Source organism: Coenobita brevimanus, chromosome 98 (assembly GCF_032717465.1).
Source record: "Coenobita brevimanus isolate Jiangsu-jjx chromosome 98, ASM3271746v2, whole genome shotgun sequence".
NCBI classification, from domain to species: Eukaryota; Metazoa; Arthropoda; class Malacostraca; order Decapoda; family Coenobitidae; genus Coenobita; species Coenobita brevimanus.
Genome location: NC_137051.1, coordinates 3694824 through 3717381, shown reverse-complemented (window position 1 = coordinate 3717381; position 22558 = coordinate 3694824). Strand labels below are relative to the sequence as shown.

General features: G+C 39.1%; 1 protein-coding gene across 1 annotated transcript in view; it reads left to right on the top strand.

The window, feature by feature from the left end:
* Cht10 (Chitinase 10) overlaps positions 1 to 22558 on the top strand; it is a 127215-nt gene that overhangs the window by 44668 nt on the left and 59989 nt on the right. The window contains exons 22-25 of the mRNA XM_080283727.1: positions 6323 to 6881; positions 9353 to 9456; positions 13760 to 14413; positions 17654 to 17857. Coding sequence (XP_080139853.1) covers positions 6323 to 6881; positions 9353 to 9456; positions 13760 to 14413; positions 17654 to 17857 — 1521 coding nt within the window. The remainder of the gene's footprint in view (positions 1 to 6322; positions 6882 to 9352; positions 9457 to 13759; positions 14414 to 17653; positions 17858 to 22558) is intronic.

Below are 22558 nucleotides of genomic sequence, written 5' to 3'. Positions count from 1 at the left end.
TAGTTGTCCCTCATTAGAAATAAATTTAAGGTAAATGCAACATGTGTAACCTGCTGAAAAAAACAAAAACATAAAGGGTAGCATTTTGCATAGACCTTCACTCAGAGGTGATGGTCCATACAGAGATAGCAACACTACCAAAATGATATGAAGCAGGCAGATAAACACAGAAATCAAAGAAAATGTTTCTTGAATTTCCTATGCTAATTTCTTGGAAGACAGAAAGAAACTATTAGATTGGAAATACTGTACAGTAATCTCTCAGTTATTCAGCATAATTTAGTCGACCCCGAACGCCAAATAATGCAAAACGTCAAATACTGGGCATTCAGACGGATAATGTGTCACTACCCTTGGCCATCCATCTCAGCTCTCAGTCCTAAAAACTTTTCAACAGTATTACCTATGAGTAAAAGATTAAAATCAAGCATAAATACAGTACTGATACAGTACATATGCAGTAAACTCTCAGTTATCCAGCGTCATTCAGTCAAGCCCTATGCCGGTTAAAGCAAAATGCTGGATAGTGTAGTACCTCCTATTGGCTCAGAATTCATCATTGAGACCTTCACCTGTCCATCTCTAACCCCTATCCTAAAAACTTCCCTGTGAGCAAAAGATGAAAATTAAGCATAAAATGCAATAAAATAATGATACAGTATAGTAATACAGCACTGGTTGGCTACTGTGTCCTAGTCGGTTGATACACCTCAGTGCTGGGTATTGCACAGAACAACCGGTTATGTCCCATTTTGGTGCCTGATATTGCTTTAATAGAGCCGACCCATCAGCACCGGATATTGCAGTGGGGCAGATAATGCAACAATGGATAATTGACAGGTTACTGTAGTGAAGTAATCATCATCATCATCATCATCCGGACCTCCTTTCCCACTCTAGGACAGGGTGAGGAGTAGCAGTGTCCAGACAGCCCAAGTTGCCCACTCCAATGGGCCACGCTTCCATTCATTCATCATTCAATCCCCGGAATCCTGGTTCTATCTGATATGCCAAAAGACTTTCACCACATTCTGTAGCTTCACATAAACGTTTCTGATAGTGTCAGTTTGAACGCTGTCATGTTAAAAAGGGGTGACAAATCATTGATCATGCACTTCTTCTCACAATATTCATCCAACTAGCTCGATCTCTTGTCAGTTCCCTAACTTCTCCTACTTCCATACCTCTCTTCCTCACACACAGTTCATAATATAATCATAATCATACTGTACTGTACTCACCTAGTGTTGTCATCAATGGAGGGTAGATTAGTATACTATGCGGTACAGAGCACTTAATCCCATGTGATCTGGTGGCTAATGGTTTTCATAAAGATTACTCCAGGACGTTGGGGCCACAGGCTAAGTCACAGCACTAGGAGGTGGCCACTATGTAAGCCACAAACAATGCACAGGTACGTGTTCATTATTTGGCATCCACGAAAGAGAATGAGAGTGACGGTAGGCTTGGTGCATTGGGTGGGCCGCTTCCACAATACATTGTGATTAACTGTTGTGTTGCGGTGTCTACCCACACACCAATTGAGTCCCGTGTCTAAGCCGGATGATACACATCACTACCCAAAAATGCACAGTACTGCCGATTGCTTCCCGTTTCTGAGGTGGATACTGCCTAATTTCACTGGATATTGTTTTAATAAAATTGGGCAAAAGGCATCGGGCATTGCATTGGACCGAATATTGTGACAAGGGGTAATTGAGAGATTACTGTATTATGTTTCTAAACCACATTCCTTGACACTAATGAATACTGAACTGAGAAAGAGAGAAGGGAATTTTATTAAGCTAGCAAGTCTTTTGGTTGCTTGTCTGATAGGTGTCGAGAGAATTCCTTTCACCATATTTCCTGTAATTGCTCACTACTCTGCAACAGACGGGAATGCAAAGGTGTCCTTTCTCCGGACCTACTGGATATTGTTGAAAGATACATCTTCATTCACAGTAAACTTCTCTTTTGCCCATGTCGTTGTCAGTTTTCTATCATTTTAATTTTTTTTCTTTCTTTCAGATCCATTACCTGTCAAAACACATGATGTAACTTTCTTTCTTCCCCTCACATGCACATTTTATTCAGGTGTTTTAGTGCACTAAATCTCCTATATTTAAAAATGTATGTATCATGCTATAATAACTAATTAACCATCAGTCACTTTCTTCCCCTTGCTTGCACATTTTATTTGGATGTTTTAGTGCACTAAATCATCTATAATTAAATAGGTATGTATCATGTTATGATAACTGAGTAATCATGGATCTTCTTACAATTTAACAAAGTCATAAACACAGGTTAGTGTGGGTGTGATGTACCTTATATGGGTACAATGTGCTGTACACTCTTAAATCGTCATGTATGGATTATGACTCATGTGGGTAGGACAGAAATTCCAACACTGCATCGTAACCAATACTTCAACTTTTGTACTCATTTTTATTATGTCTTGGATATTCATCATCCTTAATCATATCACCAGGATACAGAGTAATTTAAAGACATGAGCAATATACACATACTGATGGAAAACTATTGGGGGGGGGGGTGAAAACAAAATCCATAACCCCACTGAGACTTGTGGGAGGTCGACACAGACCACATGGTGAGCTAATCAGCACTCCTACGGTGCTGACAAGGCTACTGGTTTCATATGCATTATTGCATATGTATTGATTTTAATGGATTTGTACATTACATCACCTCATATGGTTGAAGGTGCCTCCACCCTGCAGTACTTGTTTTCAAATGTGGCTTTATCCATTCAGTATGGTGACATCATTTTTATATTGTTTTTGCTGTTTCCATATGACTTTGTTCACTTTAGGAAAGACCAATCATTTTTAAGATTTATGAAGATCTTATCTAACCTCTTGAACTATAAGTCTCACCTAAAGTGACTAAAATTGTCTGGTAGTAACAAGAACACTGCAACCATAAAAGATATCATCATACCCAAAGGGTTAACTGTGGGTCATAGTTATAAATGCAAATGTGCTTGTTTCGTTTTTTACTTAGTTATAGCCTAGTTGGTGTACAGGTAAGAAGGTGATTTTGTATTAAATGCTTTGATATTGGCTCCATTTTTTTTTTTTTTTTTTTTTTTTTTTTTTTTTTTTTTTTTTAAGTAATGGATCATTTGCATGTTAGGTGAAACTATGAATTCTTAAGGCTTGATTGATGGGTGAATAGGTGTGTGAGTCATTTCACTGAACATTCTGATAATACTGTAGTTTATCTTTAACTGTGTTTTCCTATTCCTGTATGTGGAACCAGCCCACCCCAGTAATTACAGGTATACCTCGATATGCGATACCCCAGCTTAGCGATAGGGGTAGAAATACCACCATACCACACCTGACGATGGCCAAACCCTAGTTTGACTTTTTTTTTTTTTACCGATTTTGTTGACATTTTAGACTAAAATCATGTGTTTAGGTTGATTTATAAACTGTTTTTAGACTTAGATTAATGTGTTTTAGCCAGAGATGGGGTAAACATTGTCATTTTTGGGTACAGTTTACTAAGCTTGATTTTTTCCAGACTTATATTTGACAATTTTCAAATTTTATTTGTTGGTTTTAGTGAGTTATTTACAGGTGTTAGGCTTAGGTTAGCTTCTTTTACAGCTGTTAGGCCATTTAGATTGGCTTTAAACTTGATTTTGGACTATTATGGGTGAGTTTAGGACTTCATTGGAGGGAAACCCAAGGCTCAAAAATGCATCCCTATACTTTACGTGTTAAATCTACCCCAAGATACGATATCCCGTCTAACGATGGGTTTTTACTTAACCATTTGCATCGTTAAACCGGGGTATACTTGTATTGGGAAATAGGGTTAGAATGATATGATGATGATGCTGGAATTAATTACAGTGGGCTTGTCTCATCCACCATATATTAAAATATTAATCCACAGTTCACTTAACCTCTTTACTCTGATGGTATGCCAGTTTGATTTATTCATGCTGTCTCTTGATGATTTTGTTCAGGTTAGGAAAGACTTCTGGAACTGGAAGGTTTAGAGTATAGCATATTATTACCAGCTTCAGTATGAAAACATATTTTATAATTTATTTTTGCAATCACTAGGTGACATTTTCAGCAGAGGAGAGACTCATAAACTGAAGGGACTAAATATAGCCTTTGTTGCCTCTGTTTGGGTATCTTCTGTTTGGGTATCTTCCCCAAGTTAAATACAGCTGACTGGAGGTAGAAAAAAAAAAAGAAAAAGAAAGGACAGGCACCATATGAAGATGTTACACTGAATCTGAAAGTCTCTTTGTCAAGGTGCACTCACATGAGTGTACTAAAATTCATCAGTAATATTAATTTTATTGCTTTACTCATGTTCTATGTAGCCTAAGCACAATAAAATGTGGCACTTTTTGTTAAAATATGTTATCACATTACAAAGTGAACTTACCTGAGTAAAACTGTTTGGCATTAGCTATAACAGAATACTGTGCTAGAGTTGTCCTGACCATGAGAGAGGTGAGGGTGCCATTATTAACACAGGCTTCAATGGCTCACTCTCACATTACCAACTTAAAAGCTTAGCCTTGGTCATGCATGCATGTATAAGACTTTTGTGTCATTTGGTAATGGCAGTTGGCATTGAAATTGAGTGCCTTGTAGCTCCAGCAGGTGTGCCACTGACTTTTTTTTTTTTTTTTTTAAATGATCATTTGCCTGTTCTGTCACAGCCCTGACTTTGTGCGTCAAGCTTGAATTTGAAGCTTTCATTCTCAGCTTCTGACTACAGCTATCAGGGCTAGCCTGTTCAGGGAACAGATTGTATTGTAATGGTGTAAAGGAGACATAAATGTGCATGGGACAGTGTAAATGTAGTCGAGTTCCTCACCTGGGAGTGTCATGCAGAGTATACCTACTAGGCTTAAACCACACACCTTTCACATGGTGGCACCTTTCAGGGATGGTAACCATCCACCATTGAATAAAACTACTTGGCATTAGCTGGAAGAGAATACTGTACAAGAGTTGCCATGACCTTGAGAGTCAATGGGTTAGAAGGCTAGCAGTACTGGAAATGAGTTTGCATATGACTGTGAATTTCACATTCAACTTACCCACAAGTCAACTAATATGCAGGTCTTGATCAAAAACAAACTAGTTGTGGATAAGGCAGACCCACTGTGTATTTGTTTAGAGTTATGTTGTGATGAATAGCAGTATGCTCTAGTTAGCTGTTTCCCTAATAATTTTTTTCAGAACAGTCCTCCCTCCTATAACGTGGCTAATATAGACTGACAACGCGCCACACTTTACTTTTCTGCGTTATATGTTCTTATGTTTCCATTATAAAGGGCTAACCTAGACTGGACCTTTTCCAAAGTCGCCGTTTTCACCCCAAATCCCACCCAAACCCTCCAAAAAACACCCTATTGACATTCAGTCTGGTATTTATACACAGGAAGCTATTAAAAATACAGGCACTGTACATAAGAAAGGTTCCTTGACATTAATAAAAAAAAGTTTAGGTCACTAACCTGACTGGCACTGCTGGCCACACTTACTGTCCCTGGCACCCCCAGACCCCATTCTCTGTAGTCACTGTCAAGATGTGTTTGGCTGGTCCACCAAAAACAGTGGAGAACGCCCCCAGCGGCCAATGGGGTTATACAGTATATGGCTGTAACATCATGCAACCAGTCACAGTGCACCGCTCGCTTGACATCGTCTCACTTAACATTTGACTTTCGGCAGGCCGTCTGAGCTCCGATGCCCAACAGCTCGCCGTGGTATATCTGTTTGTTACTACAGTATATATTTTTTGGTCACACTATAGGTGACCGCATAAGTACAAATCCATGTTATGCAATACAGAGTTATGTGAGGGTTGACTGTATATGTATTACATAGTTTGGGTCTTTAATTCCATCATATTCATATTAAGTTAAACTGTAGGAAGACTCAGTGAAAGTTGGCATAGCATATCAGTCAGGATTATCGCAGGACTAATTTGTTAATTACCTGTAACTCATGCTGCTATTTATAAATGTCATACAGTATTAGACAGAGAGAAGGGTTTTGTATGCTGCTTGATCCATTAACCCTGTCAATCCCATGACAGTTTTTTTACCTTGTTGTTGCAACTGCCAGATTATTATTATTATTATTTTTTTTTTTTAGCATAGATTTTTTAAATGGAGGGTTTAAAAATAGCCTCAGTTAACTCCTTCATAATTGGAGATCTTAAGATGAGTAAAAATCATCTGGTGGTAACAAGGATAAGCTAAAAGATAAGTCACCACACCCAATGAGTTAATTATTTATTTTTACTTCCACAGCAATTGGAGGAACAAAAGTGACAGAGTCTGATTATGGCAAGTTCAACCTTAGTAGTGGTGGGGCCACCACCAAGTCCACTCCTTCATGGATGACCCCATGGAAGCCTTCCACTGTCAGACCAACCACACCCAGACCATTCACCACAACACCATGGTGGAAGCCTTCCACTGTCAGACCAACCACACCCAGACCATCCACCACAACATGGTGGTGGACACCTCCCACTACAGCAACTACAACCAGAAGAACTACTGCAACAACAACAACCACTACTACAGCCAGATCAACCACTATCAGAACTACACCAAGACCAATATTTCCCCCACCCCAGCCAGTGTTTCCCCCACCCCAACCAGCGTTTCCTCCACCCCAACCCCAGAGACCACCCTCAACACCAGAGAGACCTCCTTCAATACCAGAAAGACCTCCCATCATACCAGAAAGGCCACCTTCAGTATCAGAGACACCAAGACCTCAGCCTGGATTACCAATGCCTGGAGACCCTTGCAAGCCAGGTGAATTCCATCCCATGCCCGGCAAATGCAGTTTCTTCCTAAGGTAAGGAATTGAGACTGCTGTGAGCTTCATTGTACATATTATATCTGATGTTATAGACATATTAAATTTTTTGTTATTACCAGCATTCTTTCTGAATTGCTTAGCTTACTGTTGACTGAGGTAATATTTAGTAATTTGAGTTTTGTCAGTATACAAATCCATATTTTGCTTAGCAAAATCATTGTCCAGGATTTCTTGAGAATTTTTACTGGTATTCGTATGTGTCAGCATTTGCAATTATGTTAATTTGTTCCAGGATGTATGCCAGTATTTATTTGTTCCAGAATTTCCACTGGTACTTATTTAGGAAGGGAAGAGGGTATGTAGATCAGATATTAAGAAGTATCTAGAGAAGGGAAAGAAAGTGTATGCTGCCTTCTTGGACTTGGAGGAAGCTTATGACAGAATAAATAGGCAAGGTCTGTGGAAGGTATTAATAATATATGGAGTGGAAGGGAAATTGTTGAGTGCTGTGAAGAGTATGTACGAAGGAGCTAGGGCTACGGTGCGAATTGGATGGTGAGCTGAGTGAGTTCTTTGATCTAAATGTGGGACTGAAACAGGGATGTATGATGTCTCCATGGCTGTTTAATATATACATGGATGGTGTTATAAAGTAGGTGCAAGGTAGGGCAGTGGATGTGGGGGTGGCTGTAATGAATGAGGGTGAGATGTGGAAGATTCTGGTGTTGCTGTTTGCTGATGATACAGTATTGTTTGAGTGAAGATGAATGGGAGTTGCAAGGTTTGGTGAATGAATTTGGGACAGTGTGTTGGAAGAGGAATCTGAAAGTTAATGTAAACAAGAGTAACGTTATGGTGTTTGAGAGGAATGAAGTCACAGAATGCACAGTGAGCTTGGATGGTGAGGATATGGAGAATGTGAATGCATTCAAGTTCTTGGGTAGTGTGATGAGTAAGGATGGAAGTTTTGGGGATGAAGTGCTTGATAGGGTACAGCAGGGAAGGAAGGTTGTTGGTTCACTGAAAGCAGTGATGAGAAATAGGGAGGTGAGTATGGAAGTTAAGAAGTCACTTCATGATAGTATTGTGATCCCCACCCTGACGTATGGAAGCGAGTCATGGACCTTGCTAGAGGGGAACAAGTTAAGAGTGAGAGCAGTGGAATTGAGTTACTTGAGAGGAGCATGTGGAGTGACGTGGAGGGACAGGTTGACGAATGAAGAAGTGAAGGAACGTTTTGGGGTGGATGTGGATGTGGTTGAGAAAATTAGGAGAAATACACTGAGGTGGTCTGGACATGTGGAGAGAATGGAGGGCATATGTAGGTGAAGTGGAGGGAGGTAGAGGGAGGGGAAGACTGAGGATGAGGTGGAGGGATGGAGTTGAGAGGTATGTGAGGGAGGGGAGAGTGAGTTGGGGGGAGGGCAGTCAAATGGTGAGTGACAGAGCGACTTGGTGGCGCATTGTCTGTAGCCGCCCTTTGCAGGATTAGGGAGTTGAGAGGTATGTGAGGGAGGGGAGAGTGAGTTGGGGGGAGGGCAGTCAAATGGTGAGTGACAGAGCGACTTGGTGGCGCATTGTCTGTAGCCCCCCTTTGCAGGATTAGGGTGTCGGGCAATAGATAGATAGACAGATAGACTTATTTGTTCCAGCATTTGCACTGGAATTCATGTGTTTTAGTATTTGCATTGGTATTTATTTGTTCCACCGTGTGCACTACTACTTATTTGTGCCAGCATTTGCACTGGTATTTATTTGTTCCAGCATTTGCACTGATATTTATTTATTCCAGTATTTGCTGTCTATCTATAACCAACATCTTAATCTCATAAGGGGTGGCAGTTTGTCTCTGAGTTAGTCGTTTTATGGGGAGGGGCACTTAATCTCTACCGACCTACTGGTTGACACAGGGAACACATATGGGTAGGTTATATGGTTACCGCCCAATATTGTAAATGGTTTCCTGGCTTACTGGAAACCATTTGGCTTGTCACACAATGTAAAACCACCTGAAAAGGAAAGAAGAATGACTAAATGTGACAGGAAAGAAGGGAGAAATAGGAAGAGAGAAGGGCAGACATAGAAAAATAATGATAAAGATAAAGGATGAAGTAAGTAGCTGGATACCTAGTGGATGGATGATGGTCGCCACCAACTACCACCATCAAGCATTTGCAGTAGTATTTATTTGTCCCACCATTTGCACTGGTATTTATTTGTTCCAGCATTTGCACGTGTTGTATTTATTTGTTCCAGCATTTGCACTAGTATTTGTTTTTCAAGCATTTACACTGGTGTTTATTTGTTCCATAATTTGCACCAGTATTTATTTGTTCCAGCATTTGCAGTGGTATGTAATTGTTCCAGCATTTCCAGTGATATTTATTTGTTCCAGCATTTGCACTGCTATTTATTTGTTCCAGCATTTGCACTGCTATTTATTTGTTCCAGCATTTGCACTGCTATTTATTTGTTCCAGCATTTGCACTTCTATTTATTTATTGCAGGTGCATGAACCGGAAGCTGCATGATGCTCAGTGTACACCAGGATTGCACTGGAACCAAGCTGCCAAGATCTGTGACTGGCCTAGGAATGCAAAGTGTCGCCCTGGTCAGTCTTACACTACTTTGCCATTTGCATCAGTCATATCTCATGCCTGCATTACATCCATCCATCTATCCATCCTTCTATCCATCCATCCATCCATCCCAGTATTGCTCCATCATGAGCATAGGGACCCAGGGGAAGGCTTCTTGGTCCAGAGATTTAATTTTAGAGTGGCTAGTTACTTATTCCTTAGTGGCATTATGTGAACAGAAAACCCCAACCACCCCTCAGAAGATGGCCTTTATAGGCCACATTAAATTTTAGTGCCTTAACTCACTAGACTACCAGGCATCTAAAATTGCACTCTGGCACCCTTACATCAGCTCACATGTCTGTAAGGATGACCAAAAACAAGTTTCACACCATCAGCTAGAAATATAATGCCTGTGCACCACTGGGTACTGAAGTCAGTTCGTAGAAGGTATTACGTTAAATGGAAGAATCATTCGGTCTTTGTACTTATCAACGTTTTTGCTAGTGCTGCATTGTTTGGACTGTATTTGGAAATACAGTAGTAGATTCTTTATTCTGACCATAAAAAAATATATATATATATATAAAGACTTTATGCCCATAAAGATAGGGGTAGGTGCCTTGAGGCACTTTGCCACGTTGCTTATCTTTGTATCTTAGGCCTTTGAGGCTCTGGCTGGTTGTTAACTCTGTATCTTGTGATACAAGACCATTGTATCATCCTGTTTACCACAGTTACCTCCACTAGGTGTCACCCTAGGCACTTACTATTTCTACCAGCCCATATAGGTGCATTGACACTTGGTGAGTCACACCGTCTTCAACACCAGGATCTGAATCTTGGCACTAATGGGTCAGCAATTTTGTAGGTAGCTTGACAGTACAGACTACTCAGTCACCATGTTGGTAGTAGCTTCACAAACATTAGTTTAACTGTAGTAATATGAAGTATGGAAACAGTATGCTATGAATTTGGTAGAAAAATTAAACATAAACTAAAAACCAAAAACTGCTTTTGGAAAAGATGCAAAGAAGGTGGAATGAATATGTAAACATATGTAAAAATATAAGGAATGAAAATTGAAATAAGGAGCTGATGGAGAGACTGGTGTGGAAAGCTGATTGGGAATGATGAAAACAAAATGGGAGTAAATGAGAGCTAAAATAATAGTAAGTACTGAACATTCAGATCTGATGGTGCATGAAGGAATGAGATGCCTAAGACTGTCACAGTGGCAGAGGTGAAGGGAGTAATGAAATGGTTGAGGAAGGAGAAGGCAACAAATGTTGAAAAGTTGTACTGTATGCAGAAATGAATGTGGAAAGCTGACTGGGAATGATGAAAGTAAAATGGTGGTAAATGAGAGTTAAAGTAATAGTAAGTACTGTACTGAACATTCAGATTTGATGGTGCAAGAAGGAATGAGATGCCTAAGACTGTCACAGTGGCAGGAGTGAAGAGAGTAAGGAAGTGGTTGAGGAATGAGAAGGCAACAAATGTTGAAAAGTTGTACTGTATGCAGAAATGACAAAAAAATATAATGGAAAGAGTACATTGAACTGCCAGAAAGTTTGAATTTATAAAACTATGTCATTGAAGTAGAAGGCTGTGATTCAGCCTTTGTACAGAAGCAGTGGTGACCAAAGTGAGTGCAGAAAATATTATGGAATAAGTTTGCTTAGTGTTGTATAAAAAAATATATATATATGGAAGAATTCTGATGATTTTTGAAAAAGAAAGGCAGACATCAAATTGCTTGTTGAATAATAAACAGGGTTGTTTCTGGAGAAGGAAGGCATGTATTGATCAGTAGTTGCAAAAAGGTAGATGCTGTAGGAGAAGTGTGCTAAGGACCATAAAATAGGTGTGGATCTGGGAGAAAATGCATTTAAGAAGGTTAAGTGGAAGGAATTATGTGAATGTTGTGTACAGATATATGACGTCAGTGTAAAAATGCAGAGTACTTTTTAGAATTATTGTGATGTTAGCAAACTACATATCAAAGGTAGGCATATGTCCGAGTGTTAGAATAAGACAGGGTCATGTTTATGGATAAGATTATTAAGTCAGAACAAGAGTTATGGAAGTGGAAGTAAAGCTGAAGATGAATGAGTATAGAATGGAGCAACTGTTAAAGATCTGATGTATGTAGGTGATAAAGATTTGCCCCCCAAAAGTAAAGAGGATCATTTCAAACTTGTACTGAGGTTTTGGAATGTATGAGAGCAGCAGTATCAGAAGATAGCTTTAGATAATAGTGATGACTGTTGAGAAGAAATGGCTCCCAGTGTGATATGCTGGTGAATGGAGAAAGATGATTTAAATGATTTTTATGTATCTTGGTGCAGTGACAGAAAAGAGAGAGAAATATGTACAAGATCATGGGAGCAGAGTGGCCCAGAGAAGATGAATCCTGGTACAAAGAATCATCCATCCAAAATAGAAGACTGCATATAAAATCTTCACAAAGACTACGTGAAGGTGTTGTATTGCACATAATAATGTATGGGCTACATGAAAGTGTTATATTACACATAATAACATATAAGTGCTAAATTTTGGTGTGGTATGAATTTCAAAAATGGAAATAGAACTGTTAGGGATTTCATGTGTTGCATCAGTTGGCAAGGATATGAAGCATAAAATTAATAAAAAAATATGACATGCACAAGGAACTCTGCTGATCAGAGAGTAGAAGAGAGTGTACTTGGTATTATCTTACAGTGGGAATGGATATGAATAGGGTAGTGAAAAGGGTATACTGTATGTGAATGAGTTTAATATTGGAAGGATGTGAAGAACTAAAAAGGTGGCTGGATATGATAAATTAATGTGCGAGAAAGTAAAATATATACTGTACATCCAGTGGAATCTCCTCAATCGTGGCTTTATGGTACTGAGCACATTCCCGCTATTTGAGAATTCTGCAGTTTAGAAATAACTAATCTAATGGGGAAAAATTACTTGTGAATCTGTTATCTTGGAAAAGCTGCCCCCTTATCCCAAAACTTACACCCCCAAACCTACATCAAATTGGTCACCAACGAACACTAACAACCTGGAAAAGAAATTAATAAAGCATATTTAATAGGAATGAACAGTATTGTAAGATTCTTACCTGGATCTGACAAATGACATTGCTTGAATGGACGAGGGAGGGGGAGGGGGCTCCGAGGCTTGACATGTACTATGTCCTCTCAACATGAGTCAAGTGTGCTGCTGCCTCATGCTGCTGCCAGTGTGCCATTTCCTCCTCATCAACCTCCCTCAGGAACCCTCAAAGTCTAGTGTGGAGACAACGGAAACGGTGTCGTTGTCAGCTTCAGCTGCCTCTGTGCCATTGTAAGAGTCGTCAATTCATTGAGTCCATAATGGTGGTCAGCTTTGGCCTTTTACACACCGCTATCAATCCTTCTTATTACATCTAACTTGGGTGTAAGGTAACATTGGCTTTTTCTTCTTCCTCTTTCTCGTAGAGGTGGTACGCTTAGGAGGGTTACAATCAGCCATGGTAACACTAGGCAGGCAGAGGAAGCACAGGAGAAAAAGAATACTCTGGTACACCACACTGGAGTGACATGCTGACAACAGAGAGGAGATACTGCAGGGAGCCGAGTACTAGGGCATCAAGTGCATGCATCTCTTGTGCTTGGCATGGGAGGGAGGGAAGTGCTGTGATTGACTTATAATAAGTGCTATGCTTGAATGTGATTGGTTTAGTAATTGCCATGCTTAACTACAATTGATTCACACCCAACTAGATGCGCGGACTTGAGGTAATGGTGGCGCATATTACACAAGGCATCAGAAAAGCGTCACTTATGAGGTGGCATCTTTGAATTTCATGTAATTTCTGTAATTTACTGATGTTGCAAACTGTTGCATGATGTTGCCACATATTCTGAATCTGCTGTTTTGAATTCTGCAGTTTAGGAGATTCCACTGTATATTTACCAAGTAAGGGAACTGGCAAAGAATGGAAATGGAAGCTGAAGTACAGTATATGCAGAAATGCATTTAATTTATTGTTGAATGAATGGTTTTGTCCCACGGGCATATTGTGAAGCACACTAAAAAAGAAAAAAATGAAGTATATGTGCATTTTTTTTTTTTTTCCTCAGGAAGTGAAAAAGATACGAGTATTGTAGGGTTGAATGATAAGTGAATGGTTGTATGCCCATTATTTCTGGGCACTGTTGGTAATTATAGTTTTGTGCTTTAATGTTTGTGCCTTATCACATCCGCCCCAACTTTTTGTTGAGAAATAAGGTTGGAATGATGATGATGATGATAAATTATATAGCATTGACATGCTTCCTTTTTTCCCCGTAGGTAGTCCAGGTGCCTCGTCTCGCCCCCCAACAGTCACCAGACCCACTCAGCCAGTTACCCAACCCACGTGGCCCCCCACACCATCTTCCAGACCCACCTGGCCCCCCACACCACCTTCCAGACCCACCTGGCCCCCCACACCATCTTCCAGACCCACCTGGCCCCCCACACCACCTTCCAGACCCACCTGGCCCCCCACACCATCTTCCAGACCCACCTGGCCCCCCATTCAAACCACACAGCCCATTACCTCATCCACTGTGACATGGTGGTGGACTCCTCCCCCATCCAGTCCCCGACCCACCACCCGGCCATGGTGGACATCTAGCTCCACCTCTAGTCAGCGACCCTGGTGGCAGTCCACCCGCTTCACCGATGTTTCTACCTCTACCACCACCCCTCTCCACACCCAAGCCCCACCAAGTTCTCAACCACCCACAATTTCAGCTTCCCCACCCACAGCCCCAGCTTCTCCGCCATCCAGCCAAGATACTGGCCCTTGCAGTGAGTCCAAGTTACTAGAAGTGCCAGGCGACTGTCTGCACTTCAAGCAGTGTATTAATGGAGAATGGGTTGTCCTACCCTGTCCAACCAACCTTCACTGGAACAAGAAACTGGGGATCTGTGACTGGCCAGAAAGGGCAAAGTGCGCCAGTGAGTATCAATTTTACTATTTTTACCTATGCAGTCAGACCCCTACTTACGAAGGATCGACTTACAAAAAATCTCCAGATACGAAAAAAAATTGTGTGTGTGTGTGTGTGCGTGCTTGGCTTGCATGTGTGTGTGTGGTGGGTCAGTCATAGCAAGAAAGGATGGGGTCAGGTGAAGACACTGACAAGCAGGTGAGGCGATAATTTTAGTTCAGGGAAGGGTAGGGGATAAGTCGAGGAGTGGAGACAGTAATGGGCTTTAATCTGGGTGGATGGAGAGAGGATAGCACAGAAGTAGGCATGGAGTAGAAGGGCAGTGGGGTAGGGGAAAGAACTTTGTGACCTCAGTGATTATGGGATTAGGGTTGGGTTGGAGAGAAACAGACAGACAGAGACAGAGCAGAAGTAGGTATGGAGCAGAAAGGTGATGGGGTAGAGGGAAAGAACTTTGTGACCTCAGTAATTATGGGATTAGGGATGGGTTGGGAGGGGGAAGAGAGAGAGAGAGAAAGAGAGAGGACAGCACAGAGTAGGTATGGAGTAGAAAGGCGATAGGGTAGAGGGAAAGAACTGTGCGACTCCGTAATTATAGGAATTGGGTTGGGTTGTAGAGGGAAGGAGAGAGAGAGAGAGAATAAAAATGAGAGATGGACTTACAAAAAAAAAATGACTTAAGAAAGACCTTTAAGAACCAATTATTTTCGTAAGTTGGGGACTGCCTGTACATGTATTCTCATGCCACATCTGAAACCTCACATGCATACCACCCTATTCACCACTTACCCACCACCCATCATTCCCCAGTCTCACATATCACTACATGCTCACACCACCCCTTATACATCACCCAGTTGTGACCCAGTCATACACCATTCTTAAAGTTCATCCTATACGCCACATATAACATTACTGTCATCCATCACCACTCATCTTCAGTGTTCATGCACCATATATGGCCTCATACTTCCACACTTATTCAAACTCCAATACAGTTGTACCCTCATTGTATTCACTACATTATATCCCTTTAATACAACTGCCTTTTCATTTTACCACTACAGTATCACCATAATTTGTATACTGTCACTCACATTATCACTGCAACAATACTCACATCCCTCATAAATATAACATACATTGCTGTTTGCTAGCAGTATTATGCAGGGACTTGGGTTTGACCACTCAGGCACCACAGTCATCATCCTCATTACTTAAATTGTCCAGAACCACATATTCACTCAGATTATATTGACTGAACCATATTATGATTGGTTATTACTGTCGTAGTTAGTGACTAGGTATAGTTCTGTTTGTGAACAAGTGTAAATTAAAATGCACTCTGGTAATGTAGCTGAACATACTGTAACTGGTAATGGATTAGTAAGTCAAGGACATTTTAATGTAGTGTTCAATGTAAAACTGATGTACATACACTGTTAAATTCAACTATTAATACTTGATACACTAATGTAATGATGTAGAAAATGCATGCCAGAATAATTAACTCTCCTTCAGATGCTGTTGTGAATCATCTGTCACTGAGTATAGGTGCAGAACAGTATGTGATCAGTCAGTAAAAATGTGAATGTGCCAAGAAACAGCACATATGTGATCTGTCATATATAGCTGTCAAAGGACTTCATTGTGTTTGATAATGACCCAGATGTGTCTGAGTAAAACACTAGTCAGTGTATCAGCACGTGGCTGACAAGTTGATCACAACCATATACTCCCCCACTAGCATTTAAAAACAGAATAACAGTCTTGAATGTAACATTTTATGATACTGGTGTAAATGATATCTCAACTCTCTGCAGTACATGGTTGCCAGATTCTAACCTTGAAATATAAACAGTGGACTGCTAGTCTTATCAGACTGTGAGGAGCCAGTTCCATACCCAGCCACACTGCCTACTTTTCACTGTACCCTTCTTTCTTTCTCAGTTTCCTCATTCATTCATAATCATTGCTTCCATGTCTGACCTATTCTTTTAATGAAGAGTGAAAATATCCTGACTGGTTAAAAAATGTTTAACTGAAATGAGGAAACATCCACATGTGTTTTCTTATTTTTTTAATCATGATTATTTTTAGGCAAAGTTTTACTTCATTCTTTGACCATCGTTTTTAAACCTTTCTAACCAGAATTCTCCAGATTATTCTTGTGTAACAGTACATCTCCTTTTAGTTTTATTTTAATCATTAAAGGAGGAAATATCCAAAGGACATATTGGGTAACTTAAATAATAGTTTACATTATGACTACCATTGATATATATATATTTTTTTTTAGTTGTGTGTAATATCTGGCAACATCAGACTGTTTTCAAGATATTAAAGTCACATATAATGCATAAATACTAAAACAAAATAGCATAAGTAAGAGTTGGGTTCTCTTCTTAGATCTCATTGCCGAAATTGGTACAGTACTATGTGGAGTTTTTTCACGATGTGATTTGAACCATCTAACTTTCTTCCCATTTTTGTCTCAGTTGACTTATCTTTAGCCATTTTATCAGATATTAACTATTCAGTTTTGCAGGAAAAACAAAGTCCAAAATAATGGGTTTGAAACTGGCTGGTCATTAAATGAACTTAGTAAAGCAGATTTTTAAGACAATATTCCACTATTTTTACCTTAACTGCAAGCCCCACCATCGTCTGTAATTTCTTTTAATACAGTACTGTATTGATCCCTGAATTAATGCATCATACTTGCATGAGTGTGATAGCATGGTATCTTTTTGCTTTTGTGTTTTGTGAGTTGTCCATGTCTTAACATCTGCATGGTATGACAACTGCATGTTTATTTATTCAGATACTTTTCCTTTAATCAAGAAGATATGCTTTAGAAGCACTGTATGTATGAACAATGATTCTTTTGTGTGTTGTCATTGAGTGTACTTAATTTTCAAGAGGATGCATATCGACAACTGAACAACTAAACTGCCATATTTCGTCTTGAAGAGGAAAGTCTTTCCAGTGATGTTGGAAGTCAGTGAGACAAGGATAATACCTAACTTTTTGCAGAAAACTTCTAAAAACTTTTTCCTCAGTCCTTCATGTAGCCCTAGTCTAGACTTCCAGCCTTTCTTGTGTTCCCAGTTTATCAAGCTTCAGTCTGTATTTTCTCATATTCATTTTGTTATCTTCAGACTCTTTCCCATTTCTTTCACCTGCCTGTCGTCAGTATCAGTGGCCTCTCCAGGTTCCCCTACTATTCGAGATCCAGCCACACCAGGTTCTCCACGGAAAACAAGTTGCAGTGTAGAGGGCCAGACATTCCCTGGACCCCAGTGCACAGCCATGGTCCGTTGCTTCCAAGGCTTCTACATCATGGGCCAGTGTACGGGTGGGCTGGTGTGGGACAATGAAAACGAGATGTGCAACGAGCCGTCCAAAGTACCTTTGTGCTCAGGAGTCATCCTCACACCTGAGTCACAAGGTAGCTGGCAGCCCTTGATGCAATTTTATATGATTTGCCACAAGCGCTGCCACCAGAGCTGATTGCCATGCTTCCTCAACACCTACTACACACTTTTTTTTTTTTTTTTTTTTTTTTTTTTTTTTAAATACAAGAATTCTTATTGCATCTTTGATTAGCTTTATACACTGCTATAAACTTGCATCACTGAATTCTTTCAAGCTAACTACCAAGCCAGCTAAGTTAATATTTAGAGGATGCCTGCAGCTAATTATGGCGGTCCTAGCCACACCCTGCCTCTCCTTTCCAAAGCTAATACACTTTTTTTAACCTTTATATTTTTGAAGCAGTTGCTTGTTCTTTCCCAAGTACTTGTGTATCACCCAATGCCATGTTTCTGCCATACATTTCTTATCAAATCTGGCCAAGACAGGAATAAATCTGTGTGTCAGCAAGCTGGCCAATTTGCATTCAGAAGTTTCAGTAACTTAAAACTCCAGTTAGGTTGTCTTTCCTCCAGATTGTTTACAGATATGCTTTATAGCCCTTATGAACTTTTCCTGTCGCCATCCTTATATGAGCCCAGCTTTATTTTACTGTATTTTTCTCTTTCTCATGCTTTCTGCCAGTTTCTAGTTTCTTGACATAATTATGGGAGGAGGAACAGTTGAAGGTAAAAAAATTCTTTTGCTTAAAAAAGGACATTGAAAATACTTTATTACAAATGAATTACCATACTTTTTTTTTTTTTTTTTTTTTTTTTTTTTTTTAATGAATACTGTATAATTTTATATCATGCAGGTTGAAAGGAGCTTTGTTTAGTGCAGCTGTTAATAATATGCTTCTAATGGGCTAACAGCTTTGTACATGCATTTGCTTGCGCAGTCTAGTAGTCTAGTTGTTCTTTTATAAATTATTCGTTTTGTACAGTTAAATTTTATTACACTGTATTCTGTTTAGTTTTGGTCTTGAGTGGCCTTTAAAATCTCATGTGTATATATTAATTCTTAACACTAGAACCACAGAGGTCTGAATGGAAACAAATGAATGTATTTTTGTTGTAGTCTAGCAGTTTATGGTGTGCTACATATTGTATTCTCTTTTTTCAGGATTGGCAGGTAAATACTGTATACTGAGAATCGTAGAGAGAGACCAGTGGTGGTAAACTATAAAGGCAGTGTCTGTTACTTACTTATGTGTGTGTGTGTGTGTGTGTGTGTATATATATATATATATATATATATATATATATATATATATTTAGAAGAGCATGCATGAACTTTTGCATGCAATTGCCTGTTATGCTAATCATATGCATCATTTGATTAACAGTGATTCCATATATCCATGCTCTATCTTTTTGTTGGAAGACAAGCTCATTTTACTATTTCCCAGTTATTTAATATTTCTGTCTTTTCCTTCTAAATATTAAGCATAGTACTGTACCAGTACTGTGTTAAACATTTTAAATTGATACTAATTGAGTTTTTTTTTTACTTTCATGAATATAATTCTGTCTTTTCTCTCTGTATGGAAGAGGCTCTTCCCTCTCATTTTATTTCATTATGTTTTTTAGATTTAGCTTTTTTTCATCTATTCTTCTTTGCATATTTTTTTCCTAGTTTTCATATACATATCAGTTTTGTTTTCACTCTCCTGAATCTGCAGTTATTTCAAATCTGCATCTGATTATCTTGATCCTTTATCTAAGCTGCTCAGCTCCTTTTTCTCTTACTCACATCATCTCAGCTGTGTCACTATTTTGTATATTTCTTATCCCTCACCGACTCTTCACAACTTCTTCATGCTTCAACCTCCCACCCACTCTGTTATCCTTATACAGTTCTGTATGTCCTAGCTCCCTGCCAACCTTAACCCTCCCTCCACCTACCCCCATCCCACTTTAATCCTTAACATCTACCCCATCCTCAACTCACTGGCAAGAGCCCTTTGGCCTTGATCAGCTGACTTCTTAACCAACCATGAATACTGTCTCTGGCTCCTTTGTTGTACCAGGTTTATGTGCAGCAAACTGAGCAATATAATGTGAAAACAAGTTCTTGCATAGCTCATTCAGATGCTGTTTACTGTAGCATATGCATTTGCTTTTATTGTAAGCATCTACATTTGCTTTACAGTAATGCCAAAATTCATAGTTGGGTAAGCTATGCTGTTTAATATAATTGAATTGGGCAGGAACAAGTTTTAAGGATCCTAGTCCTTTTATTATATGCAAATTGCTTCTTCAAACACCTTTTCACTTACATGAGACATTGTATGAGCTGTAGACTGTAATATTTGAAACTGATGTACTTGTGTTGGAAGCAACATATTTGTGTTCTAGACAAAATTTGCAATGAAATTTTCCAGATTTGTACCTCTTCTAAATTAAAATTTTTGCATAAATTATATTATCATGAACTATTGTATGACCATAGGCATTGGATGATAAGAAACATTTCCAGATTAAAATTTTTGCATATGTGTGTTGCCAAATATTATAATGAAACATTGTATACCCATAGGCATTTAATGATAGGAAACATTTGGATTCATTTGAATTTTTGTCATCTTATTAGCCAGAAAAAGAAGAATCTTGTAAAATACAGGGCTGAGTTGCCAAGTGTTATACATGGATTTGAGTCTGAGCTACTAAGATCTGCATGTCTTTTTGTGGTGGCCAAGCATATTAGGAAGACGTGGTGATCACACATCAGGCACATGTCACTTGTCTCATCACATGCAAGATAAGTAAATCTCATTGAAAGCTGCTTCTTAATTTAGAGATTAAAGAATCATGTGAAATTTTATTATACGAAGCTCCATTCTTGTACGGTATTGCTTGAGTTCAGCATTATAAACAGAACGAACGTAAAGTCATAAATGTGGTAATGCTTGTTGTAGCCACCCTGTTGTCCCTTTGCCCTGGCCACCCTTGTGTTGTATCTCATGACCTTCCTCTTATTGCAGTGTTGCAGCTGTGGCATGCTGACCACCTCACCGCAGCACCCATCGCTTCCGAAGGATAAAATCTACTGGTTCGCGCACAGCCAGTCAGCACCGTTCTCTCACTCACTCACTCTCACCTTGATCCATATTCTCGTCATCTGAGAAGGTTCCCTAATACTTCTTCCTTACTAGTTTATTTGTGCATATAGTTAGCCAATTTTCTCTTGTGCATTATTTATATAAACTGTCGATATTAAATTAATATAAATAACACACAGGAGAATATATAAATGAAAATAAATTGCTAAGGAAGATGTACTAGAAAGACTCCTGAGATGATGAAAATGTGGTCCATTCACACTTTGCCAGTATTTTCTCATCTGGATCATCTCAAACCTTTCATATCATTTTGCCCTGTGACTGAGATATCTCTAGTCACATGCCTTCTCAGTGTTTATTTTCCAGCCTCATACTGTACTTGGATTTATGTCAGTACGTCTTTTCGCATCTCATTCCATCTTTTTACTCTGACCTCTGACCTATATTTCTGTCTCAGCACTAGGTCTGAGACCCACAAGCATAGATTGATAAAACACTGTTATGTAAAGGAACAAACACTACATGATAAAGGGAAAGACTGTATTCATGGTTGACCTAGCACAGACATTACCTCCTAAGCTCTAAACATCTTTGGTCCTTTATGTTTAGTGTGTGTGTTTTTTTTTTTCTGTTTATACCATTATCACTTGCCTTTTTTCTTTTCCCACCCTTCATTCTGTACTAACCCACAACTAATATCTCAATTGCCTGCACAATGCTTTTTTGCCCATCTAAATTATAAAAATAAATAAAATTGCATTAAACAATAAACTCATAAATGATGTAATTTGCCTTGCAGGTTGTAGTTTATAAGTTTCATTAATGTTAAATTATACTAGTTTTAGACTCCTAAAATTAATTTCTAATCAGTGTTGTACAAATATAATACTGTAGAAAAAATGTATTCAAGCTTGTCTGTTTCTGTGTTGTATTTCAAGTACAGTCAGATGTAGTTATCATAATATTTGAAGATTCTCTTGCATATTTTGTGTAGCCTTCTGTTACATAAGTTGAATAACAAGAAGCTGTAATTGAGATGAACTGTAAACAGACTGGCTTTACCAGATATGAAATCCCATGTGTATTTATGTATCTAATAGTTCCTTTTTTTTTTTTCCTTCCTCCCAACCTTTTCCCCTTTCATTGATTCCTTTTCCATATCCAATCACATTCCCTTGAAACCATTCCACTTTGTGCTGGCTTTCATCTAATCATCCCTTTTTCTGCTTCCTTCTTTCCTGCAATACACCCTTACCTCTCTTTAATTCTTCCCCCTTATGTGGCTTTCTCATTTTCCTCCAATCAATTCCTGCCTTACCTTAACTGCCCTTCTACCAAATTACTTTTTACCCCTCAACATTGTTTTCTTTCATCTTTTACCTTCACCCCTTAATCTCACCTTTTTTTCTTCCCCTTTAAACTGTTATTCTTCTCTTTCCATCTCTTCACTTCTCTTGTTGCTTATCCTTACCCCTTAATCTTTCTCATACCTTATTCTGTTCCTTCTTTTCACTCCTTAATCTTTTTCATGCTTTCATTTTATCCTTTTTCTTCACCGCTTATTGTTTCTGATCCTCTTCATATCGTACATCTTCGTCCCTTAATCTCTCTCATCTGTGTCCTATCCCTTCATCCCTTAATTTTTCCCATCCTATATCCTTGCCTTTAAATCGG